General features: G+C 35.3%; 1 protein-coding gene across 6 annotated transcripts in view; it reads right to left on the bottom strand.

Annotated features, from left to right (window-relative positions):
• Nucleotides 1–17,773, bottom strand: part of SLCO1C1 (solute carrier organic anion transporter family member 1C1) — a 58,235-nt gene extending 40,462 nt beyond the window's left edge. For 5 of the 6 annotated variants that reach the window (XM_032253819.1, XM_032253820.1, XM_032253822.1 and 2 more), the window contains exons 1-6: nucleotides 17,521–17,773; nucleotides 17,347–17,397; nucleotides 13,483–13,636; nucleotides 12,262–12,403; nucleotides 7,255–7,387; nucleotides 2,250–2,374 (exon numbers count right to left, since the gene is read on the bottom strand). In XM_032253819.1, coding sequence (XP_032109710.1) covers nucleotides 2,250–2,374; nucleotides 7,255–7,387; nucleotides 12,262–12,403; nucleotides 13,483–13,636; nucleotides 17,347–17,397; nucleotides 17,521–17,618 — 703 coding nt within the window. In that variant the 5' untranslated portion in view covers nucleotides 17,619–17,773. Of the gene's footprint in view, nucleotides 1–2,249; nucleotides 2,375–7,254; nucleotides 7,388–12,261; nucleotides 12,404–13,482; nucleotides 13,637–17,346; nucleotides 17,398–17,520 lie in introns of those variants that run through there. The other variant, XM_032253823.1, reaches the window with a different exon arrangement.
• Between the last annotated feature and the right edge of the window lie 7,770 nt (nucleotides 17,774–25,543).

The following is a 25,543-nucleotide window of genomic DNA, read 5'->3' as shown; positions in this document are numbered from 1 at the left end:
ATTCTCAGAAGCTTGTTGGTAGGAGAGTCTTGTAGTAGAGGAGTGTAGATACCTTAGGATGGTGCTTTTTAATACAGTAACCATAAGCCACATGTGGCTATTAAAATTGAAATTAAATAAAATTAAAATTCAGTTTTTCTGTCACACTAGCTATACTTCAAATACCCAATAGTCACATGCAGCTAAAGGCTACTGTATTGGACAGCAAAGATATAAGACATTCTCATCATCACACAAAGTTCTGTGGACAGCTCTGTTCTAGATGTTGTAGGGGAGATGAGGATTGTATGTGGAGCACTTTTGAGAAGATCCTTATTAACTTAAGGGTGAGCCTTGTGTCCACTGTGTCTAAGAAAAACAAACTTTAAGGGAGAAGGACCTCACTTGAAGGAAAGAAAATAATTGAGTTGTGAGTCGTTCTCTATATCTGCCTGCTAACTTGTCCCTTTATTAAAAAACAGTTTAATTACTGACTCTAAGCCCTGTGTTTTACCTTTCACCTTTTAACATTACTGGATTAAATATTTCCTAACTTGTTGTACTGTCTTTATATCATGTCTCTTGAAAAAAAAAAATCTTCCCTGACCGTATATTGTATACAGATGAAACTGCAGGCCCTTCCGTCAGCTCCCTGCTTCCTTATGTGAACCTAAATCATATTTATTACCCACTATATTTTTACATAAAGTAGGCTGCCATTCTTGCCCTGTGATTTGAATGCATCCTCCTGAACATGTTTATTACCTCCTTTCACATTCTCCTCTTTGTCTAGAATATGTTCCTTCTTTGATACAGCAAGAGAGGGTAAACTTTTTAGATTTCTGTGCTCTCACCTTCCTTCCCCTCTCACATTTCCATATGTTTTTAATCCTTTGGCTCCTCCCTTCATTCAAACATCCAGTGTTCATTGCCCAGAAAAAAAGGCAACTCAACAGAAAGTACTAATGAGAATATTAGGGGAGTATAGAAGTCTTGTGGAATAGATAAGAGATTTGGACGAATAGCAGGTATAGATTAATTTTTAAAAGGCTGCCATTCTACCTGTATACAATTTGATTCTTCAGATTAGGAGTGGGGGGTGAAGTTGGGAGGTGGCAGGGAAGGAGTGTGGAGCATATTGATGCTGAAGGGAAGCAGAAGGGAGAAGAGGGGATTTGCTCTTCCTGCCTGTACTGAGTCCTAGAGACACTGTAAACACCTGTGGATAAATTCATGGCTACTCTGAGTAAGGAAAATCTGTTACCTTGGCCAGGTGAAGCCCAGGCAGGAGGCAAGACTCTACTTCAGTCTAGTTCAGCATTCCTGCCTTTGATTCACAGGATTTCCAGTGTCTACAGTGATATCGAAAACAGCATTCCCATGTTCCCAAGGGGATCTCAGACAAAGCATTGCTGTGCTATATGCATCAGCCATCTAGAACACTAGACACTTTGACAAAATCTGCATCCTAGCTCGAGTGAAAAATAGAATTATTTCCATGTGTCTAAGATGGCCACTTTTTTTTTTTAAAGGAAATACTTGGCTTTTTAATACTCAGAATGACCTGAGGAGGTAGACATTGTTACCAAACCATACTCTGTATTATTTGCTCACTGCAACACTCTAACGATATAAGATGGCCACTTCCGTACTAGAGAGAGCTGCTGTGAAAGAAAAATATGAACATGGACATAAGATAGCCCCGTGGTGACAAGTAAGACCAAACATTGTGACCACAGGGGTTTTAGATATCTAAGCTGGCAGGGAAATGAGAGCATCAAGAGCTCTCACCACAGCTGCCCGTTTTACTCTTATATAAGCTCCCTAGAATGTAAACAACCCCTGGGGACAAAGAGGGAGGTTAGGGACAAATTGAGAGTACATTTTTGCCATTCTGATGAAAAGTAGCTGAACATAGAAATTATATTGACTTATGGGAAAAATTCTTTCATGTCTGAGCAATGGATTGAGATTTGTATGTGCTGAACTAGTTTCACCCTGCTTTCAAGACCCGTTTATTTAGAAGCATTGAATTAATCAATTAATTAATGCTCCTTTTTTCCATAAGATTTGATCATCTGGTATATTTTCTAAGGATTTCATCATTTACTGCTTCGTAATCTAGGAATTTTTGTGGCACTATGATACCTCAGTTTAAGTAGTAAAGCTTTTGGGAGCAAAAATCATAGACACTTTTGTCCACCCTAAAGCAAATGAAAGTCTTTTTTTTTAAAGCTTGCTTAAAAGTCAAGTCAAAAAAATGATCTTACCATTACTTATTTTGGATTTTGACTTTTCCATAACTGAGGCTGGTAATTGACTGCTTGACTCTAGGAGACACGGAGAGATGCTGAGAGTAGAATTGGAGGAAGGAGAATACCTCTCATATTTGTACCTGTATAAGAAGAATGCTTTCTTCATGATAGACTCATTAACATCATACTAAAAATATTATGTGTATGCTACACGAATCATTAGGGTGCCTGGTTGAGCTTGCAACTGTCTCTGAGTCTGAGTCACCAAACCAAACTAGCATTTAACAGCAGATTTTGCTGAAGAGTTAGGTGGAAGATCCTGCTCATAGATTACGCCAAGCTTTTCCTACCCATGGTCTGTGGGTTGCATGCAGCTCAAGATGGCTTTGAATGCAGCCCAACACAAATTCATAAACTTTTTTAAAAATTATGAATTTTTTTGTAATATTTTTAGCTCATCAACTGTTGTTAGTATAGTTTATGTGTGGCCCAAGACAATTCTTCTTCCAGTGTGGCCCAGGGAAGCCAAAATTCGGATACCCTTGTGTTGCATTATACCTGGGCCAGTTAATTAATGAAAGAAAATAAAAGTAAAAAATAATCCCAGTACTTTGGGAGGCCAAGGCTGGTGAATCACGAGATCAGGAATTCAAGACCAGCCTGGCCAAGCTGGTGAAATCCTGTCTCTACTAAAAACACAAAAATTAGCATGGCGTGGTGGCGGGTGCCTGATGTGTCATGAGGCTGAGGCAAAGAATTGCTTGAACCTGAGAGGCAGAAGTTGCAGTGAGCTGAGATCGTTCCACTACACTCCAGCCTGGGCCACAGAGCTCTCAAAAAAAAGAAAAATTATCCAACTTGATAAAATCATGATTTTCTCTGAGTCAGAGAAAGAGCCATAATTGAACAATGTATTAGCATCAGCATACTTTATTTAGAGTTGTAAATTTAGTAGAACAATTACCAGGCTGATTCTGGAGAATGGAAAATGACACATGGATTTAATACCATTTATCCTGATGTTATTCTGCTTTTTCTCTACTGCTTGCTAGTATAGCACAAAGTTACTTCTAATCCTGCTCTTTCCCCCATTTATAAGGTTATGATAGTAGCTGGGATAAATAGCCATTGCTTAGTGGGCATCCTGTGATAATGCTAATCAACAATTTCCCCAGCTGTACTCTTGGACTCAAATTATCCTTCATGTCCCGTGTTCTCCACACTCGTTGTACCCCTTGGGGAAGAGTTATCTGGTAAGAAAACATCCCAGCATCATCTTGATTCTCATTTTATTCAGGCACTGTTGGCCAAAGGCTAGTAATCATAGGAACAGACACTGGCAAATTAATAGTAAAGAACTGTTTATTTGGCATAGTAAAGAAAAGATGTATTATTAAAATATTCACATTGATAAATAAATTAGCTTAAATCTGTTTTGTGCAATCTACATCTCAATGGGTTTATGAACCCCACTGAAAAAGTAAGAACATTTTTATATGTATGTTTTTATGTGAATGCTTAAGAGGGTTCCAGTTATTAAAATTTTATCAAATGGTTCCCTGACCATAGTAGGTTAAGAATCACTTAATGAAGTTGACTGTTTTCAATTCTTAACCAAATATGACACCATTTAGCATTGAAATCATGGTAAATATAATTTTATTTCGTTAATAATTACAGAGAAACCATTGACTATTATAATGCTTCAAGATTATTGAAGTGAGAATGGATGGTGATCATAGAGTATTTTGAAAAATTGTAATTATTTTAACTCAGTTCCTTCTGTCAACAGGTTACTGTTGCAAGCATCATAATTATTTTGACTTTATCTAAGTGCCACTTTTGTTACTAATTACTATCTGTGATTCTCTAAAAAATAATGTTTAGGCTTTAATTTTCTAAGTTGTAAAATGAGAGGTATGGATGTGGTCTGTACCTATTTAGACTGTTGGAGAAGAGACAAAGATGAAATTAATTAACTCTGGGACTAATATTATAAATGCTTTTATATTAGGGAATTTATTTCTGACCTGCATGCAAATCCTGACTGATGCACTCTTGACTTTGATGTTAGAAATTTTACATTAGTTTCCTAAATAGTCTCCCTGCTTCCAAGCTTGCCCACCAGAGTCAATTCTCCAAGTAGCAGTAAATGTGATCCTTTAAAAATATAAGAAAGATCATGTCACTCTACTCAAAACTTTCTAACAACTTCTCATCTCATTCAGAGGACAAGCTAAATACTTGCAATTGCCCTAACTTTACGACTCAAAAGATGGTCTGCAGATCAGCAACATCAGCTGAATCTCAGCACTATCCCCAGGGCTACTGAATCACAATTTGCAGTTTACCGAGAGCCTCAGGTGATTCGAATGCCCATCAAAGTGAGAAACAACCTTGACATAGCCTCTCATTCCCTTTTACTTCTCAGCGTTCATCTTCTGTGCTTTCCCATGGTCATTGCATTTTACCCACACAGGCCTCTTTGCAGGTCATCCATGCACCAGACTTCCTCTTGCTGCAGAAACTTTGCCTTCACTGTTCACTTAGGCTAGAAGTCTTCTTTCCCAGATATCCACATGGCTCTCCCCTTTACCATTATCAGATCTTCTTCAAATGTCACCACCTCTGTGAGCCATACGTTGACTACCCTGCTTTGTACTCAGCCACCCCTGACCCACCACACACACTCTTTATGTGTCTTCACTGGGTTATTTTTCTCTATAGTTCTTACCATTCTCTGACATATTGTATTTGTTTATTTTCTGTCCCCTTCTCAAAAAATCTATTAGGGCAGAGATTTTTTTTGTCACTACTCTTTCTTTGCTGCCTAGAGAAATTATATATATATATATTTGCTAAATTAATGAGTTAAATGAGCTTACACAGAAAACTAAACAGCCTATTAGGAATAGGCCCTCAGTAGTTGCTATCCATGATTAAAAGGTTTTGTTGGACATCAAGGATATTTCTGTAAAGGAGACAGAGCATAGTTATCTCTTAGAGAATGAATATCACATTTTGAATAAGCACCCAATTAGTGACTAATGCTGTGTAATGCTGGAAAGAAATTATAGAGATAATCCTCAGTGGAGAGCAAGCTTCATGAAGGAAAGATTGTGTGTGTTTTTGTTTTGTTTTGTTTTCTCACAGAAATAGGTCCATTACCTGACATTGTACCTGGCAAGTATATTAAATAATAAATAAACACATATGTTCTCTAGCATATCAAAAATGTTGGATAAGAATCTGTCTCTGTCCCTCTGGTATCCTTTGTCAACATTATCCTGTCTGGTTGTCCCACCTTCTTTTTGATACATTTTTCCCTCTGATTTTCTTATGTGGGTGTTCTATATTTGACACTAACTTAAAGTAATAAAATTATTAATATGTATACAGCAGCTTTAAGACAAAACCATTGCTGGTTAAAACCAGGTGGCTTAATGAGCTAAGAGGATTGATAACGCACAATGATAACACAGCTACTAGTTAGGCTGGTAACCATGATAACCATTTTACCTGTGTCATCTCACTTAATATTTGCAATGACATTATGTGCTAGGTATTATTTTTAAAACCTGTTTTAAGATGCAGAAACTGAGACCTAGAAAAATTAAGTAATGTAGCCACTGCCACATAGAAGATCCACTGCATAGTGATTTAAGTCTGGAGTAATAGGTTTATCTATCCTATGTAACTACTTTTACTTTTTAAATTTTTTCAGTAGTGGAACTGCTTTTCCCTCTGAGCAAACTGTCACATGGAGGCTCAATGAATCAACAGATAACAGCAACACAACTAAGGATCAAGTAGGAATTAAGCAGATTGGAGACTCGTTTTCTCATTCTTCTCTTTTTCATTCTTTCTGCAGGCTGAACACATAAAACATTTCTACAGAATCTCAGTGATAAAGGAAACTTCTGACCTGTGGAAGGAGGTTGTCCAAAGAGCAGGCAGAAATTCCCAAATTACAGAACCCCCTCCAAGTAAAAATTTAGGGTCCAGGGAATTCATCCAAATGGGTGGAAAAGCTCCCACTCAAGACAGTTCTGTGCCCTACCTTGACAGATTGGCCAGGGAGGTCAAAATCTGACTGTACTTATATAAGTAGTCTAAAAATTCAAGAAAAAGTTCAGACTAGGTTATTTCTAAGTCTCTCCGGCACTAAACTGTCTTGATACAATGATTTGGAGTGGACAATAAAGTCTCACTTGAAATATAAGCTTTTAAAAATATTCTCTTACTTTGAAACCTTTTGGTATTCATTTCCTTTTCAGCAATAGATAAACAGAGAGAAGGGCAGTGAAACAGATATGCATGTAGGCTGCTGCCAGAGAAGTCAGCTGACTTGTTTTAGGGTTCTGGTTTCATAATTACAAGACACCTAAACTTACAAAAGTCATCAGACTCTTCAAGTCATGGGGCCTGGTTCTTAGCTCTAAAGTAAAAAAGATAAACTATGCTCTCCTACCCCACAGATTGCTGTAAGGCTAAAAATGATATGGATAAAAATCTTTAGAACTACTAAAGCTGTATGCATGTATTAACAAAAGTAGCAAAAGTAGACTTTTGGGTTAGAGGATATAGACACCCCACTTCTATTGATAAAGGTCTAAGAGATACTTTTTGGACATTGAATAGTTGTGTGAGTTGATAATAAATCCCTAAGTTAATTATCTACCAGCCAGTGTTCCATAATCCAGAATTTATTATCTGTAGTATTCATTAATAATTGTTTATTTGACATTTACCACATTAATTTATTTTCAGTTATATATTTTTCCTCCACAGCTAAATTAAAGCATTTGACTCAAAACAGAGTAGGTAAAATCTTTCTTTAATCTTGTCATTATACAGTAATCTATGAATTTTTTTTTTACAGTTTGTCAGAAGAAAAATTATAAAATTGTTCTAGAATTTTATCCAAAGACAATGTAATAAAAGTAAGACAAAATTATCATGGGTCAAGCTTAAATTTAAATAATTAAAGGCAAGGAAAACATGATTGCTTTAGACTTACTGCTCCATGAAGAACTGAGGCATTGCAATCAGCAATGTTCCAACTCCCATGATTAGACACCCTGCTCCAATTATTTTTGGCCTGTGAAGTTTGGCTCCAAAGTAGCTAACAAATGTTATAACTAGGAGATTCCCTTTGAGGAAAAAAATAAAACATCATAAATTAGAGAATTTAGAAGTCAACAGCATAACTGAATGAATGTATATAGCAGATCAAGCAATGTTTTCTTTTGACTAAGCTATCTACACATCATTTTTATTTTTTCCTTTAATCTGAGATGATTCTTGAAATTATCCTGTTCATGCTTCAGTCAATTCATCCCATTGTCAAAATATTTTAATTCCAGTCCTTCATTCCACCCAACCTAATTATTTGTCCTTGAAAAATTTTATTGGTCAGGCACGGTGGCTCACACCTGCAATCCCAGCACTTTGGGAGGGCAAGGCAGATGGATCACTTGAGGTCAGGAGTTGAAGACCAGCCTGGCCAAGATGGTGAAACCCTGTCTATTAGACAAATACAAAAATTAGCCAGGCGTGGTGTCACACACCTGTAACCCCAGCTACTCGGGAGGCTGAGGCAGGAGAATCACTTGAACCTGGGAGGTGGAGGTTGCAGTGAACTGAGATTGCTCCATTGCACCCCAGCCTGGGTGACAGAGTGAGACTCTGTCTCAAAAAAAAAAATTATCAGTAAGTCAAATGCTTTAAGGCATGCTTTACCTTCTCTCAAATATTTTTTGGTAATTTTGAAGTAAACTTCTTTTTTCTTCATTCATTAAAATTTTTATGAAACTTCCATTCGTGTTCTAAGTGCTTGTGAAATACACATAGCAAATTCTTTCTTTTGCTGATATTCTTTACAGAAAAATTAAACACAACTGCACTTCACTTTAAATGAAATAAAATGATGAAACACATTTACACAAATGATACTTTATGACTTGTTCATACACTTTGTAAAAGAAAAAGATTGACTCACAACAGAAATAAAATTATTCCACATAGGCAACTTTAGGTATACGTCAAGTATATAACCTCAACATATGCCTAAAAGTAAGACAAAATATAACACAAATTTGATAAAATACAAAGTCTTTATAAAATATGCCCATCTATATCTTTTGTGAAAAATGGTTTAAAATTATTGGGGTTTTTTGAAAGTAGAAATTATGCTTTTCTAAAATGTCTCTAGTAAAGCATGTGGTATATGACTTTTAGTTGATGATAGTAAGTGATTAAACATATTAATCAAGTAATATTTCTCATGCTTTGCTGTGCATAAAAATACTGAAAGGAAATGGTTAAGAAAATGGAAACTTGTTAAAAATGCAGATTCTTGGCAAGTACCAAAAGTTTCTGATTCCATGGATCTGCGGTCAGGCCAAGAAATCTGCATTTCTAATACTAACTCAAACGTGTTGATAAGGATGGCTCCTGGAACATGCTTTGACAAACATTGTTTAGGGTTTTAGACTTCAAGGGATTTAAAAGTTTTAGCTATATTTATTTGAGACATTTAATTTTTAAGATGTACAGTGCTAGATAGAGTAAGAATTTAACAATTTCCCAGCAATTGACTGTGATGGCTAATGGGTAGCTTTGCTTTGAAGTTCTCATTTCCAATTTTTGAGCTAGAGTATGTTTCCCTACATCTGTAAGCAATCATCTAATTTACTACTGTTCAGTCACATTGCCAGCTTTAGTAAATTGGAAATAAAGCAGTAATTTTTATAGGCTTGAGGATAATAATAATGATAGTGAGAAACATGACTTGCACAGTGGTCCTGGTCTTTATGGCTCCAGGAAGAATTAAGTTCTTCTTCACGTGCAGATTAAAACACTAGTACATGAGCACAAGGTTTCTCATTTGAAATTTATGTATTTAGTAGAAGACATTGTATATCATATTATTTTGATAATTCTATCCATATGTTTGTTAACACAACATATGTCCCACAATAAATAAACCACTATAAAATGATAGCTGACTTTTACTTTATAGGCAATTCTCTCCTACCCTCGCCTACACTTCACCAATATCACACAATAAAGGACTCCTGTTTACAAGCTATTTCTGTATAGTGTGTGTGTGTGTGTGTGTGTGTGTGTGTGTATACACACACATATATATACACATGTGTATACACACACGTACATATATATATATATATATATATATATGGTATATTGATATATACTATATCTATAGAAGTTTTTGCCTCCTTGGTATCCTTTCTGAGTTTTCAGGAGATACACTTGGAATATAAATGATGATACATAATCTTTCAAAAATGAACTTGGATATCAAAATTCTTCCACATCTACCACCATTAGTCTTTCACACACAAAAAAAAGTACAGAAAGTTTTAGAAATGTCTTACCAAACTTTAAAGTAACAGACTCTTGCTCTCTTCTTTTTCTGCCTACCTCGCGCACGCACTCACACACACACACACACACACACACACACTCTCTCTCTCTCTCTCTCTCTCTCTCTCTCTCTCCAGATAACAGAAAAGAAAGCAAGCTACTCAATTCATCTTGTGAGACTACTATTTTAAAGCCAAACTGAACAAGGACAGTGTAAGAAAAAACAATTCGAGCCCAAACTTGGTTATGAAGATAGATGTAAAAATCCTAAACAAAATATTAGCAGCCTGAATAGTATATAAAAATAAAAATATCCAAACCAAGAGCAGTTTATTATAGAAGCACAAGAGTACCACCAAGTATAAATGTTATTAATTAAATCACTATATAACAAATGGAAGGGGAATAATTCCATGGTTAACTTAACAGACAAAGTAAAAACACTCAATAAAATTAATCATTTATGTTAGGAAAAAACAAATCAGAGCAAACCAATTTTTAAAGTGTATCTATCAAAACCACAAAGCAAGCATATTGCTTAATACTGAAAATTTAAAAGTATTTGCATCTAGGTCAAACATAAGAGAAAGATGTCCATTGTAAATAGACATAGTAATGAGTACTATGAGTACTTTAACATAGTACTGAGGCTAGTGTGATGGGGCAATAACAAGAAAAAACAGATCTAAGAGTTGCAAAGAAAGATATGAAATTATATTTTGTTTCAGACAATTTGTCTATTTTGAAAACTCTACAGTTTCCATGGAAAATCAATTAAAACTAATAGAATTTCAACAAAGTTGCCACATACAAATAACATAAAGATAGAAGATGATATTGGTTCCAGAATCTTGGAAGGAAGGAATGTGAAAAGAGGCAAAAGAAGTAAATTAAGATTATGTTCAGGAAAGTCACTTGCCTGGAAATTTATATAATTCAGATAATTAGGGCAAACCAGTGATATTTGGGATAAAGGTTTTCAAGGGATGTAAGAGAACTTTTAAGCCATTTTAAGGCAACTAATCCAATAAATAATTTATATGCCTAGGATGGTCTGGAATAATTAATGTGAATCTAGAGTCATGTTTTTTTGCTATTTTCTATGAAAACTTAGCACTGTCTATCAAATATAGACTTCTTCTCTCAAGTTTCATTGGGACCTGGGAGCCCAAACAAAACTTTGGACCTTATCATTTCTATGCCTCTTCAGCTCTAACATATTTTTATACAATAATCTAGAGAGAGAAAAACATCAAACATCATGCTATATAATTTTTTAACTGTCCATATCTGCTCTGTTCTTTTATCTGCACCAGCTACCTCTTCCTCCTTGTTTCCTCTCATGACGCAGTTTGTCACCCTTTACCTTGATTCTCTTTGGCCCTTCATTCAGTGTAGGGCTAACAGTAGAACAGAGGTCAAGGAATAAATCAACCATTTGGGCCAGTCTAAGCAGATTACATAAACGATTGATGGGATAAGATGTTTTAGAAACTTGCTACACAAAATGTGATCTATTGAATAGAAGCATCAGCATCATTTAGGAGCTTATTAGAAATGCAGAATTTTATCCTGTTCCTACCAAATCAGATTTTTAGAAAGAGTTTCAAAAAATTGCCCAGCTATTTGTATGGACATTAAAATTTGATTGGCACTAAGAAAGGTCATTCTGGAAGGATGATAAAAAGTGAATTTGGGAAGCAAATGCCTGAAGGCAAAAGGTTACTTATTCATTTTATTTTTTTTCTGTGACATTCAGAGTAAGAACTAAACACATAGTATGAACAAAAAGAAATTGTTGAAGAGTTGAAAAATATTTATTCATTTTTTCTGAAAGTTCACCAGGTAAAGCTAAAATTGGGGCATTTAGAGGTTTTACTATAGCATAGACCTGCGTCCAAACAAGCATTAAGGACCAGAGAGGGTACTATTTGGTTTATTTCAATAAAAAATTAAGCCTTTTAGTTTACCAGTTCAGGAGCAGACTAGCTAGGATTATCCTCTTTAAATTACTTCTAAAACAGTGACTCAAATTACTTGGTCTTTTTAAGTTCTAAGAAGGAGTCTATAGGTCAATGGCGAACTGAAGACACCTAAGAGTTGAATTTTTATTGCCTGCTCTGATCTTGTGTTCTAGGTAATAGAATCATTTCATTCTTCTTTCTAGGCCATTGGGTGGAAACATCCCTTTTATGATGTAACTTCTTTCATCATTCTTGATTCTCTTTGAATGTTCCCATTGTAGAGTCCATTTGGATTATTTCACATTTCTAAAATTGAATCATAGGGCTCCTAGGGTATATTGTTCTTCTGTAAAGATACTTCTATAGATTTATAACTCAAAATAACAATTAGCCTCTCACCCTCTCCTCTAGGAAAGTCTCTTACTCTGATGTGGAGCTCTGAATTGTATGAACCATGCAATACCAAACACCTAGGGAGAGAAATTTACTGTTGGTTGCTTGAAAGAGAAAACTGCCTCTCCTGTAGGAAAAGATCATGGCAAATTCTGTCCAAAAAAAGATTTTATGAATAGAGTCAGATTCCAGCAGGCAACAGGATGCAGAAGATGTCCTTTAGCCACACCTAGAAGATCTTGGGCTTAAAACTAAAGTCAGGCATCTGTGATACCTACCAATTTCAAAACTACCATCAATAACTCCTACCAGTGAAGAAGGAATATCAAACCTTCTCTCTATCTGAGTGATGGTGCTCTTCAGATAGCCTTCTGCCAATGCTTTGGCAAAGTAAACGAAAGACAAGGCACCCAAGAACACCTGGAAAATATGACAAATCATACTTAGTCTGACTCCAGTTGGACTCACAATTGGAAACTTACTAAGCAGTCAAATACAAAATAAATAACAAAGAATGTGTAATATCAGCTTTATTATCACCGAAACTTTAATTCAAACACTATTCAAGGTTTCCATCAGCCTTAAACACAAAACATGTAGATTTTCAAAAGTTCAAATGCTCTTGGAATTTAAAATACATATTTTGTTTTTATGTGAAATGTGTGTTGAATTCTCTTTCGTCTTCTTCCGCCCTGCTCCAAAGGGACACTCAAAGGAGTCTTATATTGAAGAGTCAGTGTATGGTGTCATTCATTGTTAAGAAAATGAAACAAATGAAACCATATGCCAAACACTTGACATCTTATAACAAGTCCAGCACTTGGAATTATGTATTTCACGGGGTGGTGCATGCACCAGCAGGGAACATAATGCATAGACTGAAAAAGTGCAACTATTATTCCTTGTGTTTATATTTATACTTATTAAATTCATAGTCATATGTTTTTTTCAATGGAAAACATGTCTTTGATACCTAGCTTACAAAGTTTGCTAGACATGAGTCTGTGATGGAAACTTCATAGGGAAGGTGGTTAGCATTTATATGAAAAAAGCAAAGATTTGTTGAGTGAATATTTGTATAAAGAAAGAACAGGAGCTTGGAGCACACAAGCACCCTTTAAAAAGCAACATTTCTTACTGTGTAACATTATTCTCATTTTTATTTGCAAAATTGGAGTAACATGATGCTACAAAAGATTAAATGTTATATCTGTACTTGGCATAGTATCTGGTACATGGCAGAAGTTCAATAAATATTAGTTTCTACTGTCTCTCTCTTTTATATTTAGGAGGGGCATTTAAATGAGCCCAGGAAAGTAATTTAACCCACATAATCAGGCAGATATTGCTTGCACTGTCTGGCAAGGTGTGGTTTTAGTAAATCACATCTAAGATCATTTTTTTTAAAAGGAGAAAAACTTATTCTAACTTCATTCTATAGAAGATATCTGGATAGAAAGCTAAGCGCATCAACCCCATTTTCTTCTTGGTTACTCTACCTTTAGTTCACCACAGCATGGGTGCTTTTCCTCTGAGGAGGGATATCCTGTTTTAAAAGAAGGCCTTCCAACAGGTTGCACTGAAGTTTTGCAGAATAACTGGATATTTTCTTTGGATGAAGTGTCCATTATAAAAACGTTCCTTGACTCTGACCTGTCAAAGTTAGTTTTTAAAGTAAAAATAAATAAATACTACAACATTTATTACTTTTTAAAAAATTCGACAGTATACCACAATTCTATAGGCCCAATTTAAAGTGGATCTACCTTAAAGTTGGCAAATTTTTTCAATTAAAATCAACTAGGATATTTGATTAACTAACCCTGCTATTATTGGAACTCTGTAGCCAGCATTCTTTTTCAATCCCTTCAGTTTAAGCCTCATTATGGCAAAGAATAAATTTAAGTGTTGCCTTTGGAATAAATAACAAGGCAGAATTTTGCTAACTTTGTGGTCTTGCCAGTTTAAACTGGGAGCAAGCAGGAAAGGAAAAAGAGGAATTCAACTATTTGAATATTGATTCATTAGAATAAAGTCTTTAAAGCCTTTAAATCTATCTTCTTAGTAAAACAGAAAGACATTCATTATAGATCCCTATACCACCTTATGATTCCTGTAGCACCCAAAGTGAGGCTTAAAATATGACAGAAAAAGAAGAGGTTCAATTTGTGTATTGTTTTTGTTTGACAAATAAGGAAGCAACATGATTTGTGCCTCGGGCTTAGATTTAATTCAGGTGAAAAGGCAGTCTTTGATCTGCCTTAAAGTAAAAAAGATGGCCTTGCTTCCCATGCTCTTTTTTCCTACCACCCCTCACAGGACAGGATCACACACTGAACCTATTTTCTCTCTGTTCACATCAATATGTACATATCCTGTGCCCCTACTTCTTTAGAATTCCACGTGGCTCAGTGCCTGCCTGATAATCTAACCTAAATCGGTAATTCAACAAATAAAACAATTTCTGGGTCTCCCTAGTATTATCAGATGAACCAACGGTACATTAGTAGAGAACTTCTACATCCACATCATACCAAAGGAGTAACATTAGGAGTCAAATTTCATGTATTATGGCAGAAATTTTTTCTAACCATGTGTATATCCCCTTGACTTTCTGCAGTGCTTGTTCTATGTTTACTAAACCTCATCCTTCATCATTTCAATTTGTAGATACCATCTCAAACTGAAAAATCAAGTAATAGTAGTATACACAATTTGTTTTATATTAATAATATGAAATTAAAGCATAGAAAACCTCAACAATTTAAAAGTTAGGTGGATTCTTCCAGGGAGTTGGAAATGAGTAAAGAAAGGATGAGGCACAAGAGCCTGATTTTAAAACAAACTATTGTTAGGCTTTTTGATTCATTTTATAAACATGTATAACTTTAGTTTTTTTAATTGAAAAAGAAAAGTGAGTGAAACCAGAAATAATTAAAAACAAAAAATAAGCTAAACAAAACTCTAATAATGCAAATCAAGATTAAAAAAGGACACAAATACATAATATTAATGACCTAAAAACAGATATATTTAGGAATATAAAACATAAAAAGATGCGTAGAATATAGAAATAAGTTTAATACCTTGACTTAATGGATTAGTTTCTAGCAAATATTCATTACCTCTATTGATATAAACCAGAAAAGAAAAATAGCCAAGAAAGACATTATCAAAAATATTCTGAAACTATTCCCTAAACAAAGATACTATGGTCAGATGATATACCAGAAATAATTTATCAAGGGATATTTTTTGAGGAAAGATAGCAGATAATGGAAACATAATCATTGTCTCCATTAGTTTGACAAAACTAAAATCATCTTGGTAACAAAACAGCATAAAGATAGTACAAAAAGGAAAACTTCAGATTCAGCCCAAAGATTATAAAATTCTAAGTAAAATGCTAGCAAATCCAAATTAGCTCTTGTTCTATAATTAGAATTATTCTAAAAGATGCAAAAATTGGCTACTTAAATTCATTCACCTAAATTACCACGTGAATGATTTTAAAAAATAGAATTTCAGTAGATAAAAAACATCAGTTGATAAAATTCAACATCTATTACTGATTTAAAAAACAAAGTTTAAGAAATGAAGAATATAGATATTCTTCTTTAATGGTATCTGATACCATCAGCCAACTTCCTCTGTCTACTGAGTCACTAGGACTTCTTTTCTAGAACAGTATTTTCCAGAACAATGAAAACAGGGTTTGGGAAACACAGAGTTCTACAATATTAAATAGATATCTTTACTACTAAACTAAGAGTAAAAAATATTACCAAGCAAGAGATACACAAACCAGAGATATTTTAAAATAAGAAATGAATAATTCTTAAATTTATAGCTTAAATTGCAATCTTCTTTAAAGGATGAAATTATATAATTCAACTTGGCCTTCTGTTTTAGGGATTCACATATCGTCTTATTTCTCATCAGTCATAATATTAAATCTAGTGATCAGAAAATACAAATACATTGTTTAATAATAAAATATGCTATTACTTATCCCAAATTTGTCTTTAAAAGATCCAAAGTGTTACATCTAGAATGCTAATGCCAATGAGAAAAATAATTCTGTTAAAAACATTGCTGAAAAGCTTGAGATACTATAACACATTTTAAGTTATCTAATATATGGAGGTGTTGACACAAAAATCACTGTAACTGGAATTCAAAAGTGATAATGAAAGATAAATATAGTTATCTCAGTTCACATTGTGTTAGGGGAAAATAGTATCCAGCTTAAACTATTGGCACTGCCTAGCTTTACTGAAGTGTCTTGGTGTCTAATGCACAAATTATTGCCAGTGTAGTATGTTCCAAGGAGGCTACGGTTCATCCCCTGTAAAAAGAGAGGGAAGGAAGCTCAATGACATGAATGGAAAGATCCTTGGAGCCTTCAGGCTCTCTCTCTTCGTTTGCAACTGCAGAAGTAGAGCAAGAGTACACAGTTATTCAGAATGATTTGCATTTGGCAAATCGTTAATTGATCTCTGGCCTCTTGAATAGATTCTTCCAGGAAAAGACATATGACAGTTTTCATCCAGTACCCTGGGTTTGGAGAGAAGTCAAAGAAAAACAAGCCAAGCAGTTTCTCTTCCTTTGAGTTCAAAAAAATTGAATAATCTGTCCTCATGAGTTTGATAATCATCCCTCCAGATTTTAAATGTAGAGAGCAAGTGGCTTATGAAGGTTGTAGTTAGATCACACAGATGTACTCAACCCCTCTGCTCTGCAGTTGACTCGGACTCTGTCCAGCAATCAGCCTCCAAGGACTGCCACAGAGAAAGTCCTAAAGGCAACCATGCTCCTCCCTCTCTTCTGGCCATCTCCCATGAGGAAAACCTCTGTCCTGGCTTGACTTCTAGGCACCAGGATGACTGCCTTCAGACGAGCTGAAAAATAGCCTTATGGCACTTGCTGGAGAGGAATGTATGTTGTTTGGAAACTAATTTCCCACCCAATACAAATTATTTGTGTCAGATTCAGATTTAATAAGTACTATTTTTGCGTGGGGTGATGTATGTACCTTTTCTAATCCTTAAAATAGCTCAACAAGCTTAGTATTAGAATTCTATTTTTAAAATTAGATGGCCCAAAGCAATTAAGTGACTTGTGGAAAGCTAAACAACTTCTAAGTATCAGACTCAAAATTTGAGCTCAGTTTTGAGTTTATCTGATTTCTTTAACCAATCTCCTCTCTTATTTCCACCAAAAACTAATGAGGGGCTTATCACCTCGCATTGAGAATTTTTGTGGATAAAACATAAATAGCACAGAAATTAAGGGTTAAGTAATCTCCCATAACAATCTGATCTATTAATCACAAAACATGAAATGAGAGAACCAAGTCTTACCTGGAGGTAGAGATCAAAGATAGCCAGTTCCTTTCAATGTGCTCAGCAAGACTGAAAGAGGAAACTGAGGTACACTCCCCAGCAATTTGGAACAATTTTATCAGGTGGGGAGAGCATGGGTGGACACAGGCCAAGCAGATTAGGGAAAAGAAAAGATGAAGGGCATGGTCTCACCCCTCAGCAATCTCTTCTCTTTCCTCTTTCCTCCTGGCCTCTTTTTTTCTGGCAGTCAGCAGAGAATTGGCCAGGCTGGCAAGGCTACTGACGTGCATCTCAGCTCCCAGGGCACAGAAAGAGCTGAAGCTTTTGAGCCATTTCTTTGCAATTTGCTGCAAGTTTAAGGCCACACGTGATAAAGCTTTCTTTATGGGAGAGAGTGAAAAAAAGAAAAGACCACTTGTGATCTTACTTGCTGATTCCCAGAAAACACAACTCTGCAGGGGGCAGAGGGTAAGGGAACAGAAGCCAGAGGAGGGACGGAAGTTTATAACAAAGACCCCTCCTCCTTCCAAAAAGTTTTTAAGCCAACTATTCCTTAGGGACATCACTGGGATCCTTATGTTTTCTTTGTTTGTTTTTGTTTTGTTTGTTTTGTTTTTAATGGTTCTTGGGCTAATTTCCTACATGATTTTCTTTTCCATTGGTATTCTAGAATCTTTAGGGACCAAGTATCAGGTCACGATCAAAGCTCTGCAGGACTCTGTACAGAAAGAGTTAATTCTCAGAGATATGATCAGTTGCTCATATTTACAATTTCTATGAGGTTTGAAAACAGGGAAAAAAAACACATTGAATTTTTGGTATTCAATTGTTTATTTTGCCTAATTCCAAGGATAAAGAAATCCTTGCACTGAGAAAGCCTACAATTTTAATAAATTCCTTTTCCAAGAGAACAACCTTAGAGGATCTTAAGCATTATTAGTTTGCATGTGCTTTCTACCAATAAATAAATTTGCTACCAGAATTATCCAAGATTCACCCTCCTCTTAAATGGCTGAGACTCTGGGATAGCCACTTAGTTTTACTGAGTCTCAACTTCTTACTTTATAAAGTGAATTTTTTGTTAAAAAAAAATCAGATTTATAGGGCTGTTTTAAGGATTAAATTATATAATGTATTCAAAAGCACATTGCAAATATATCACTAGATGGTATCATCATTTTTTATATATTTAGTTCACATAAGAGTCAGTATGGTTAATCAATATTATTCAAGCACATTTTACTTAGAAAGAAAAGAAAATGCAAGACAAATAGGGTTTATCTGAAACCTTTCAATGAAGCAATGGTGTATCCAGACTGTGAAAGGCCAAATATTTTAACAATCAAACCAGACTTTTCCATTGGAAATAGCGAGCAAACATTTGAGTACATTGAGTGTTAGTCTAGACTTTTCAGTGTCTAACAGGTGGCCAAGCCGCTGTTTTATTAAAGAGGAGATAGCTTTTATAGCCCAAAGGGCATAGTTTTCCTCACCAAGAAATGAAATTCTCCCCTGAGAATGTAATTTGATCTATTCCAAACTGACTCAATTTCACTCTCTAACATGATTCCTTTTCTTATTTCCAGAGTCCACGGTTAATGTTACGGTTAATTTTTACGCTTATTCAGAGCTCTTATATGCAACTTTGCATTGGATTGTAGCCTACTTCAGCCTTTCATTCCATTTCCAAACTCTAGACCAGGGGTTAACAAACTTCTTTTATAAAGGGACAAATACTAAATATTTTAGGTTTTGTAGAACTATACAGTCTATCACAACCACTCACTCTGCCGTTGTGGTGTTAAATTAACTACAGACAATATATAAATGAATGCACTTCTTAAGACTGCAGTAACAAAGTACCACAAGCTGAGTGACCTAAAACAGAACTTTATTGTCTCAGACTTTTGGAGGCCAGAAATCCAAAATTAAGGTGTCAGCAGAGCCATGCTCCCTCTGAGACCTGTAGGGAAGAATCCTTCTTACTTCTTCTACCTCCTGGTATTTGATGACAGCCCCTGGAATTCCTTGTTTTATGGGAGTATCACTTCAACAGCTGCTTCTGTTACCACGTGGCCATCTTCTCCCTTTTTGTCCCTGTCTTCTGTTCTTAAAAAGACACTAGTTATCTTTGTCGAGGGTCCACCCTAAAGACCTCATCTTAACTTGATAACGTCTGCAAAGACTCTATTTTTAGAAAAGGTCACATTCACAGGTACAAGAGGTTAGGACTTCCTCATATCTTTTTGGGAGACACAATTCAAGCCAAGACACTCATATTCTCATTTTCCTCCTTTCTTGAATTGGTTCATGCAATTATTTTAATCACTTCCTTCTATATACCCTCAATTCCCTGTTTCTCTTTCAATTTATTGATCTTCCCAGGAATACCTCACCTCAGTTGAATCCACTTTCTGCCTCCTTAGTATTTGCATCCGTACTGTTTATTTTATTTTTATTTTTTTGCCAAATCAGAAAATCTTTATTATTTTTTTAATGTATATTTTATTTCATTTTAGGTTTTGGGGTACATGTGAAGAACATGCAAGGTTGTTGCATACATGGCAATGTGGTTTGCTGCCTTCCTCCCCATCGCCTATATCTGGCATTTCTCCCCATGTTATCCCTCCTCAACTGTTTTAAATGATTGAAGAACAAGTTAGGAACATGCCTGTAGGGCTTATTTTATGTGTATACCCACTAAACTCACTGAATCATAGAGGCATTGCTAGAAGTAATACATTTTAATGACCAAGTCACTTTACCTCTCTCGAATCTTCATTTCTTGCTGCACCCTGATTATTAGCTGATGATCTTGTCTAGGAAATTCACTAACGAAACGAATATCAGAAGAAATTTTACAATCTGTCCTCATGACATCTACTCTGCACCCAAATGTGCATTGCTATTAGCTGTCTTCCTTCCTGCACCTACAGTCCATATTTCAAAGCCCAAACTTTAGTTTGTATTCCTTGTATATAATTCTTCTCATCCAGTTCATTTTTCACCAACCTCTAATCAGTTTTTGCCTTCGCTGTTCCAATGCAAATATTTTCATCCATAACATTAAAGGTATTCACAGTAATAAATCCAGTGATCAATATCCAGACCTCATTTTAATCAGTCTATTAGCAGAATTGTATGCCATTAATGTGCCCATCTCTTTGATACATTTTATTTACCTGGTTTCACCACACTCCCGTGGTTTATCTCCTACTTCAGTGGTCATTTGCTCTTAGTCTTCATTGCTGGAGTATTCCAAAATTCAATCTGTGGAATATCTTCTTTGCTGTCGATATTTACTTCCTTAATGACCTCATCTGGTATCATGGCTTTAAATATATATATATAATATAAGATCTAATGAGGTTAGGGAATATTTTATAGTCCCAAATTTGAGTTAAGAGTTTTTCAGTCTGGAAAAATGCAGTGGGGGGGGGGGGGAGAGAGAGAGAGAGAGAGAGAGAGAGAGAGAGAGAGAGGTGTGTGTGTGTGTGTATTAGCTCTCTCCACTGAAAAGGTCTAAAAACAATGATCATCTAAGTAGCAATAAGTGCAACTAGCACCATAAATAAAGACACCATGGATCCTTGATATGTGACTAATACCAGGTGTAAAGATATAAGATGGGCCTGGAATATCTATCTTGTCATAGAAAAGGGCAAGGATACCGTGAAGAGTACATTGTGCCAATAGGATTCAGAAGACAACCTGAACAGGCTGCTGCTAATCAAATACAGGAAAGTTTGAGCATCAGTAAGAATAACTGTAATGGTTGAAACATATAAAATAATAAAATTTATGAATTAATAATGCTATAAAAATATCACATGGTCACTTCGGAATAATTCTAAATACAACTTAAATATTAATATATTTAAAACTAGTAGTACTTAGGGAGAAATTCTGTGTTTATCCTAGCTTTCCTATTTCACACTTTCATTAGCGTTATTACAGAATAAAGACAAATTTCTCTTCATAGAATAATTTCAAATAATAAGGAGAGAATAAGAATTTCATAATTTTCTTTTCTTTCTTAATTAATATTTATTTAACTATAATCCAATCTTAAAGTATCCTGAAAGCATTTGATAAGGTTTTGAAGTTAATACCAATGCAACCTTGGTTCAGTCCAACAAATAGCCTGAAAACAGTGACTATTCTCCAGAGATGACAAATTTATTTCTAGAACAATTTAATAAAAACAATATTAAAAATGCAAAATCCTCAAACTCATTTGAGTCAAATGCAAAAGTTAAAGAAAAGAAATGTAGAAATATACTATAATTTTCAATTGCTTTTAGATTGGTAGAGCTCTAATGGGTTTTATTTGCATAGCTTGGTTTGTGTGGCACAATTGAGAAACTCAGAAAGTAGTTATTTATAGGGATGATTCTTAATGGTTATGAAAAATGCCTGTTAATATAATTAGTTCAGACCCTCTATATAAAGCTTTTATAATTCTATATTAAATGCAAGCTGATTAATTTCTGGAACTAAGTTATTACATATTTATTTTTACAGTTTTTATTTTTATTTTAGATTCAAAGAGTACATGTTCAGATTTTTTACATGGGTGCATTGTGAGACTCTGAGTTTTGGGGTACAAAAGATTCTGTCATCCAAGTAGTGAGCATGGTACCCAATAAGTAGTTTTCCAGTCCTTGCCTTTCTCCTCCATCTTTCCCCTCAAGTAGTGTGCTATGTCTATTGTTTCCATTTTTATGCCTATGTGTACCTAATGTTTAAACCCACTTATAAGTGAGCATATTATAATTTTCAAATCCCTAATTAATGAATTTAGAGAAAGGTAATCAGTGACCAATAATATCACCAAAAAACTGAAGCCATTTTGAACATCATGATGCAAGTTTAAAGCTTGAAATATCATCTTTGAAATAGTCCCCCTTTTTACTTCCAAAAAAAATAAACTTATCAAATCTCAGATGAGATATAAATACCAGTCCATGAGAAATATAGGGAAGAGAAGAGCATGTTAAATGATACTGCAAAGATGGAATCAGCAAAACTGAAAGTAAAGAATCTGTTTAGGACAAATAACTCAGTAATTTTTTTCCGACCAAAAAGTGCAAGGAAAACAGGAGATAAGGGAGAAATTGTATATTATAACTTAAGAAATGAACTGACCAATTACAACGTACAGACTTTGTACCCCTATTCAAGAAGAAACAAACTATAACAAGAAGACTTCTTTGTAATATTCTTAAAAATTTTGTAACCTCAGAAATGAGAACATTGTTGATATTTGTTGTATTAATTTGTGTTAGTTTTTTTTAGAGATAATGTGATGTCATTGTTTTAGAGGTAAATATAGCATTGCTTTTTTAAAACAAATTATTTACTAATAAAAGGATATGTTATATTTTTAAGATAATTTAGAGGAGAAGCACTAAATATTTGGAGGTATATATGGAACAGATTGGCTGTATATTGTTTGAGCTAGGTGATAGCCACCCGGTATTCACTTTACTATTCTCTCTGGTTTCAATACATTTGAAATTTTTCATAGTGAGTTTTAAATAAATGATACAGAGAAAGATCATTTACCTATGTAAATAGATTAAAAAGTGTTAGTGGATAAATTCCAAATTTATTTCTGTTATTGGCTATGGAGCCAATAGTTGATATGAAACTTTTGTTTTCTGCTATCCATTCCATGTTTTCCTTGCCCTGGTTTAGGGCCGCTCTTGGTGGAACATTTTTACTGATAGGATGACCTGCAAGTTCATTCTTGCAAGGTCGATTTTCTTAGTGGTTCTGTTTTTATTGGGTGATTCTAGTTTCCCACTACACCTACTAGTTAACATGGAAGCTCCACAGAGAATTATTTGTGTTCCAAACACAATCTTTAATACCACTATTTTGTATCAGAAATCATACTTCAGCTTGGCAAATTGGGATCAATCACTTCCTCCCCTGATGGTTCAGTAACATGAGACAACAAAATATCTGAATAGTGGGCTTGGTTCCAGGGTAATGGAACCATTGTGTGTTCTGGTGAAAGTATCCCTCACTTGGTAATTATTTCATCTGAACAAACCAAACCAAAATTTTTAGAGATAGAAAGCAAAATCAGTTGATTATGAACTATAATAGTGAGGGGAACAATTCCTACTTTTACACCTTAATTCCAATAGCCACATATTTTGGCTTTTAGGACAAATATCCACATATGAGTGTAAATGGTTAAAAGCATTACCATTATCAGATTGCAACCAAACCTCACGGGAGTTACAAGTAGCCTCAATTTTCAGGAGGTTGTTTCTACATTCTTGACTGGGTCTTTCTTCCATTCCCTATTGTCATTGTTGCTTTTTGCAATTAGACCACCAATTTCATTATGGGCATGATATACCATGACGTGGATGAACAACTGTGTGGCCCGTATGCCTTCATGTCTTCTTTATATTATTCATTGTTTTATTGATTTGTGGAAGATGGAGTTTCACAACGTCCACACACACTAATCCCTGGGAACTGTAAATATGTTAAATTACATGGCTAAAAATATTTTTCCTATGTAATTAAGGTCACAGACCTTAAAATAGGAAGATCATCCTGGATTGTTTGGGCCCAATATAATAATATTATATAAATGTATCTTTAAAAGCAGACAACTTTCTTTAGTTGGAGACAGAAAAGATGCATCAGAAGTGGAAGTCAGAAAGTCTGAAAGTATAAAAAAGGATTATGTGTCATTGTTGGCTTGAAACTGGGTGAGGAAGCAATGCTAGGAGGAAAGCAGGTGGCCTTAAGAAGCTGAGAGGGGTTCCCAGAGACAGCCAGTAAGGAAAAGGAAACATCCGGTTTAAAACCTCAAGGAACTATATTCTGCTAAGGAGCTAAATGAGCTTGGGTGTGGATTCTACCCTGGAGCCTTTAGAGAATAGCTCTGGCTGGCCAACACCTTAATTTTAGTTTTATGGATTCCCAAAGCAGAGAACCCAGCCAAGCTCATCTGGACTTCTGACCCACAGGTCTGTAAACTAATACATGTGCATTATTTTAAGTTACACAATTTGTGGTTACTATAGCAGAAATGGAAAACTAATACATCGTTTTGATCTACTTCAGAGTTCCTGAAGACCAGAGACCAGGCCATCATTGAATCCACCTCAGGCACCTGACAGGGAAAAGCCAATCCAATTGATAATACAAGTAGCTGCTCGACTGCACTGAGTGCTGAGTAAATGCAAACCCTTCCTCACACCTACCCAGCTCTGTCTGGCCCCAGTAACCCATAAGATTCCAGAAAGCATGGACCACTACATCAAGTCTGATAGATCTCTGCCGAGGTGGGCCTGGGCTTCCTTTCTTAAGACAGCAATATGTCAGAAAAATTATTCAGGACATGAAGCAGCTCCAGGACTAAAATTAACGAGGCTGTGTCTTAAATCTATTCTAGCAAATGGAAATTTCTAGTTATTTAAGGACTGATTTTTTCTTTTTATTTTCCATTTGTCAGGGTGTTGTACACATATATCGAATTCTACCCCATGTGGTTCAGCAGGCTTGGGGGGTGACCTGTAAAGCTGGACTAAGTGTGAATTGGTGTGAACAAGGACACACTAATCTGATGTCTGAGGCTTCCTATATTAGGTAATGATCATAGTAATCCCTCTCCTCTGGCCTGGATGTTAGAACTTACCCACTATTAACCCCTTATACCATGTAATTTGAATTTTTCTTCCTTAAAAGTTGTTTTGAGAACACTGAAATGAAGGATGGAGTTGAAGGTTCATACTAGACTGCCAAGAAATAATCTCCCTTCCACTCAGAGCCATGGCATGACTGTAAGAGGAAAACTCTGAGAGAGGGGTAAATTCACAACTCAAGAAGACATAGTTAATCTCGCCTTTTTGTGCTATGTATAGTTGGAAGAGAGTGAGAGAGAGTGTGTGTGTTTGTGTGTGTGTGTGTGTGTGTGTGTGTGTGTGTGTGTATGTGCATGCACTAGAGAGGGTAGTTTCAGGCCAGAGCAAAGGGGGATTTGAAAACACCAGTCTTAGGAGTTGGGATTTGATATCATAAGTAATGGAGAAATAATAGGTGTAAGATTGAAGAATCGATTCCTTAGGGAACCACAGGTAGAAATGTAACTGTTGATTTTCTAGGACTCTAAAGCTGAATGCCAGAAATGTGGGTATTTTGGCTTTGGTGTTATTTGATTAAAGAAAGGACACAACTTAGTTGC

Source organism: Sapajus apella, unplaced genomic scaffold (assembly GCF_009761245.1).
Source record: "Sapajus apella isolate SASKATOON/1434 unplaced genomic scaffold, GSC_monkey_1.0 scaffold84, whole genome shotgun sequence".
Classification (NCBI taxonomy): Eukaryota; Metazoa; Chordata; class Mammalia; order Primates; family Cebidae; genus Sapajus; species Sapajus apella.
This window is presented reverse-complemented; position numbering and strand designations above follow the sequence as displayed.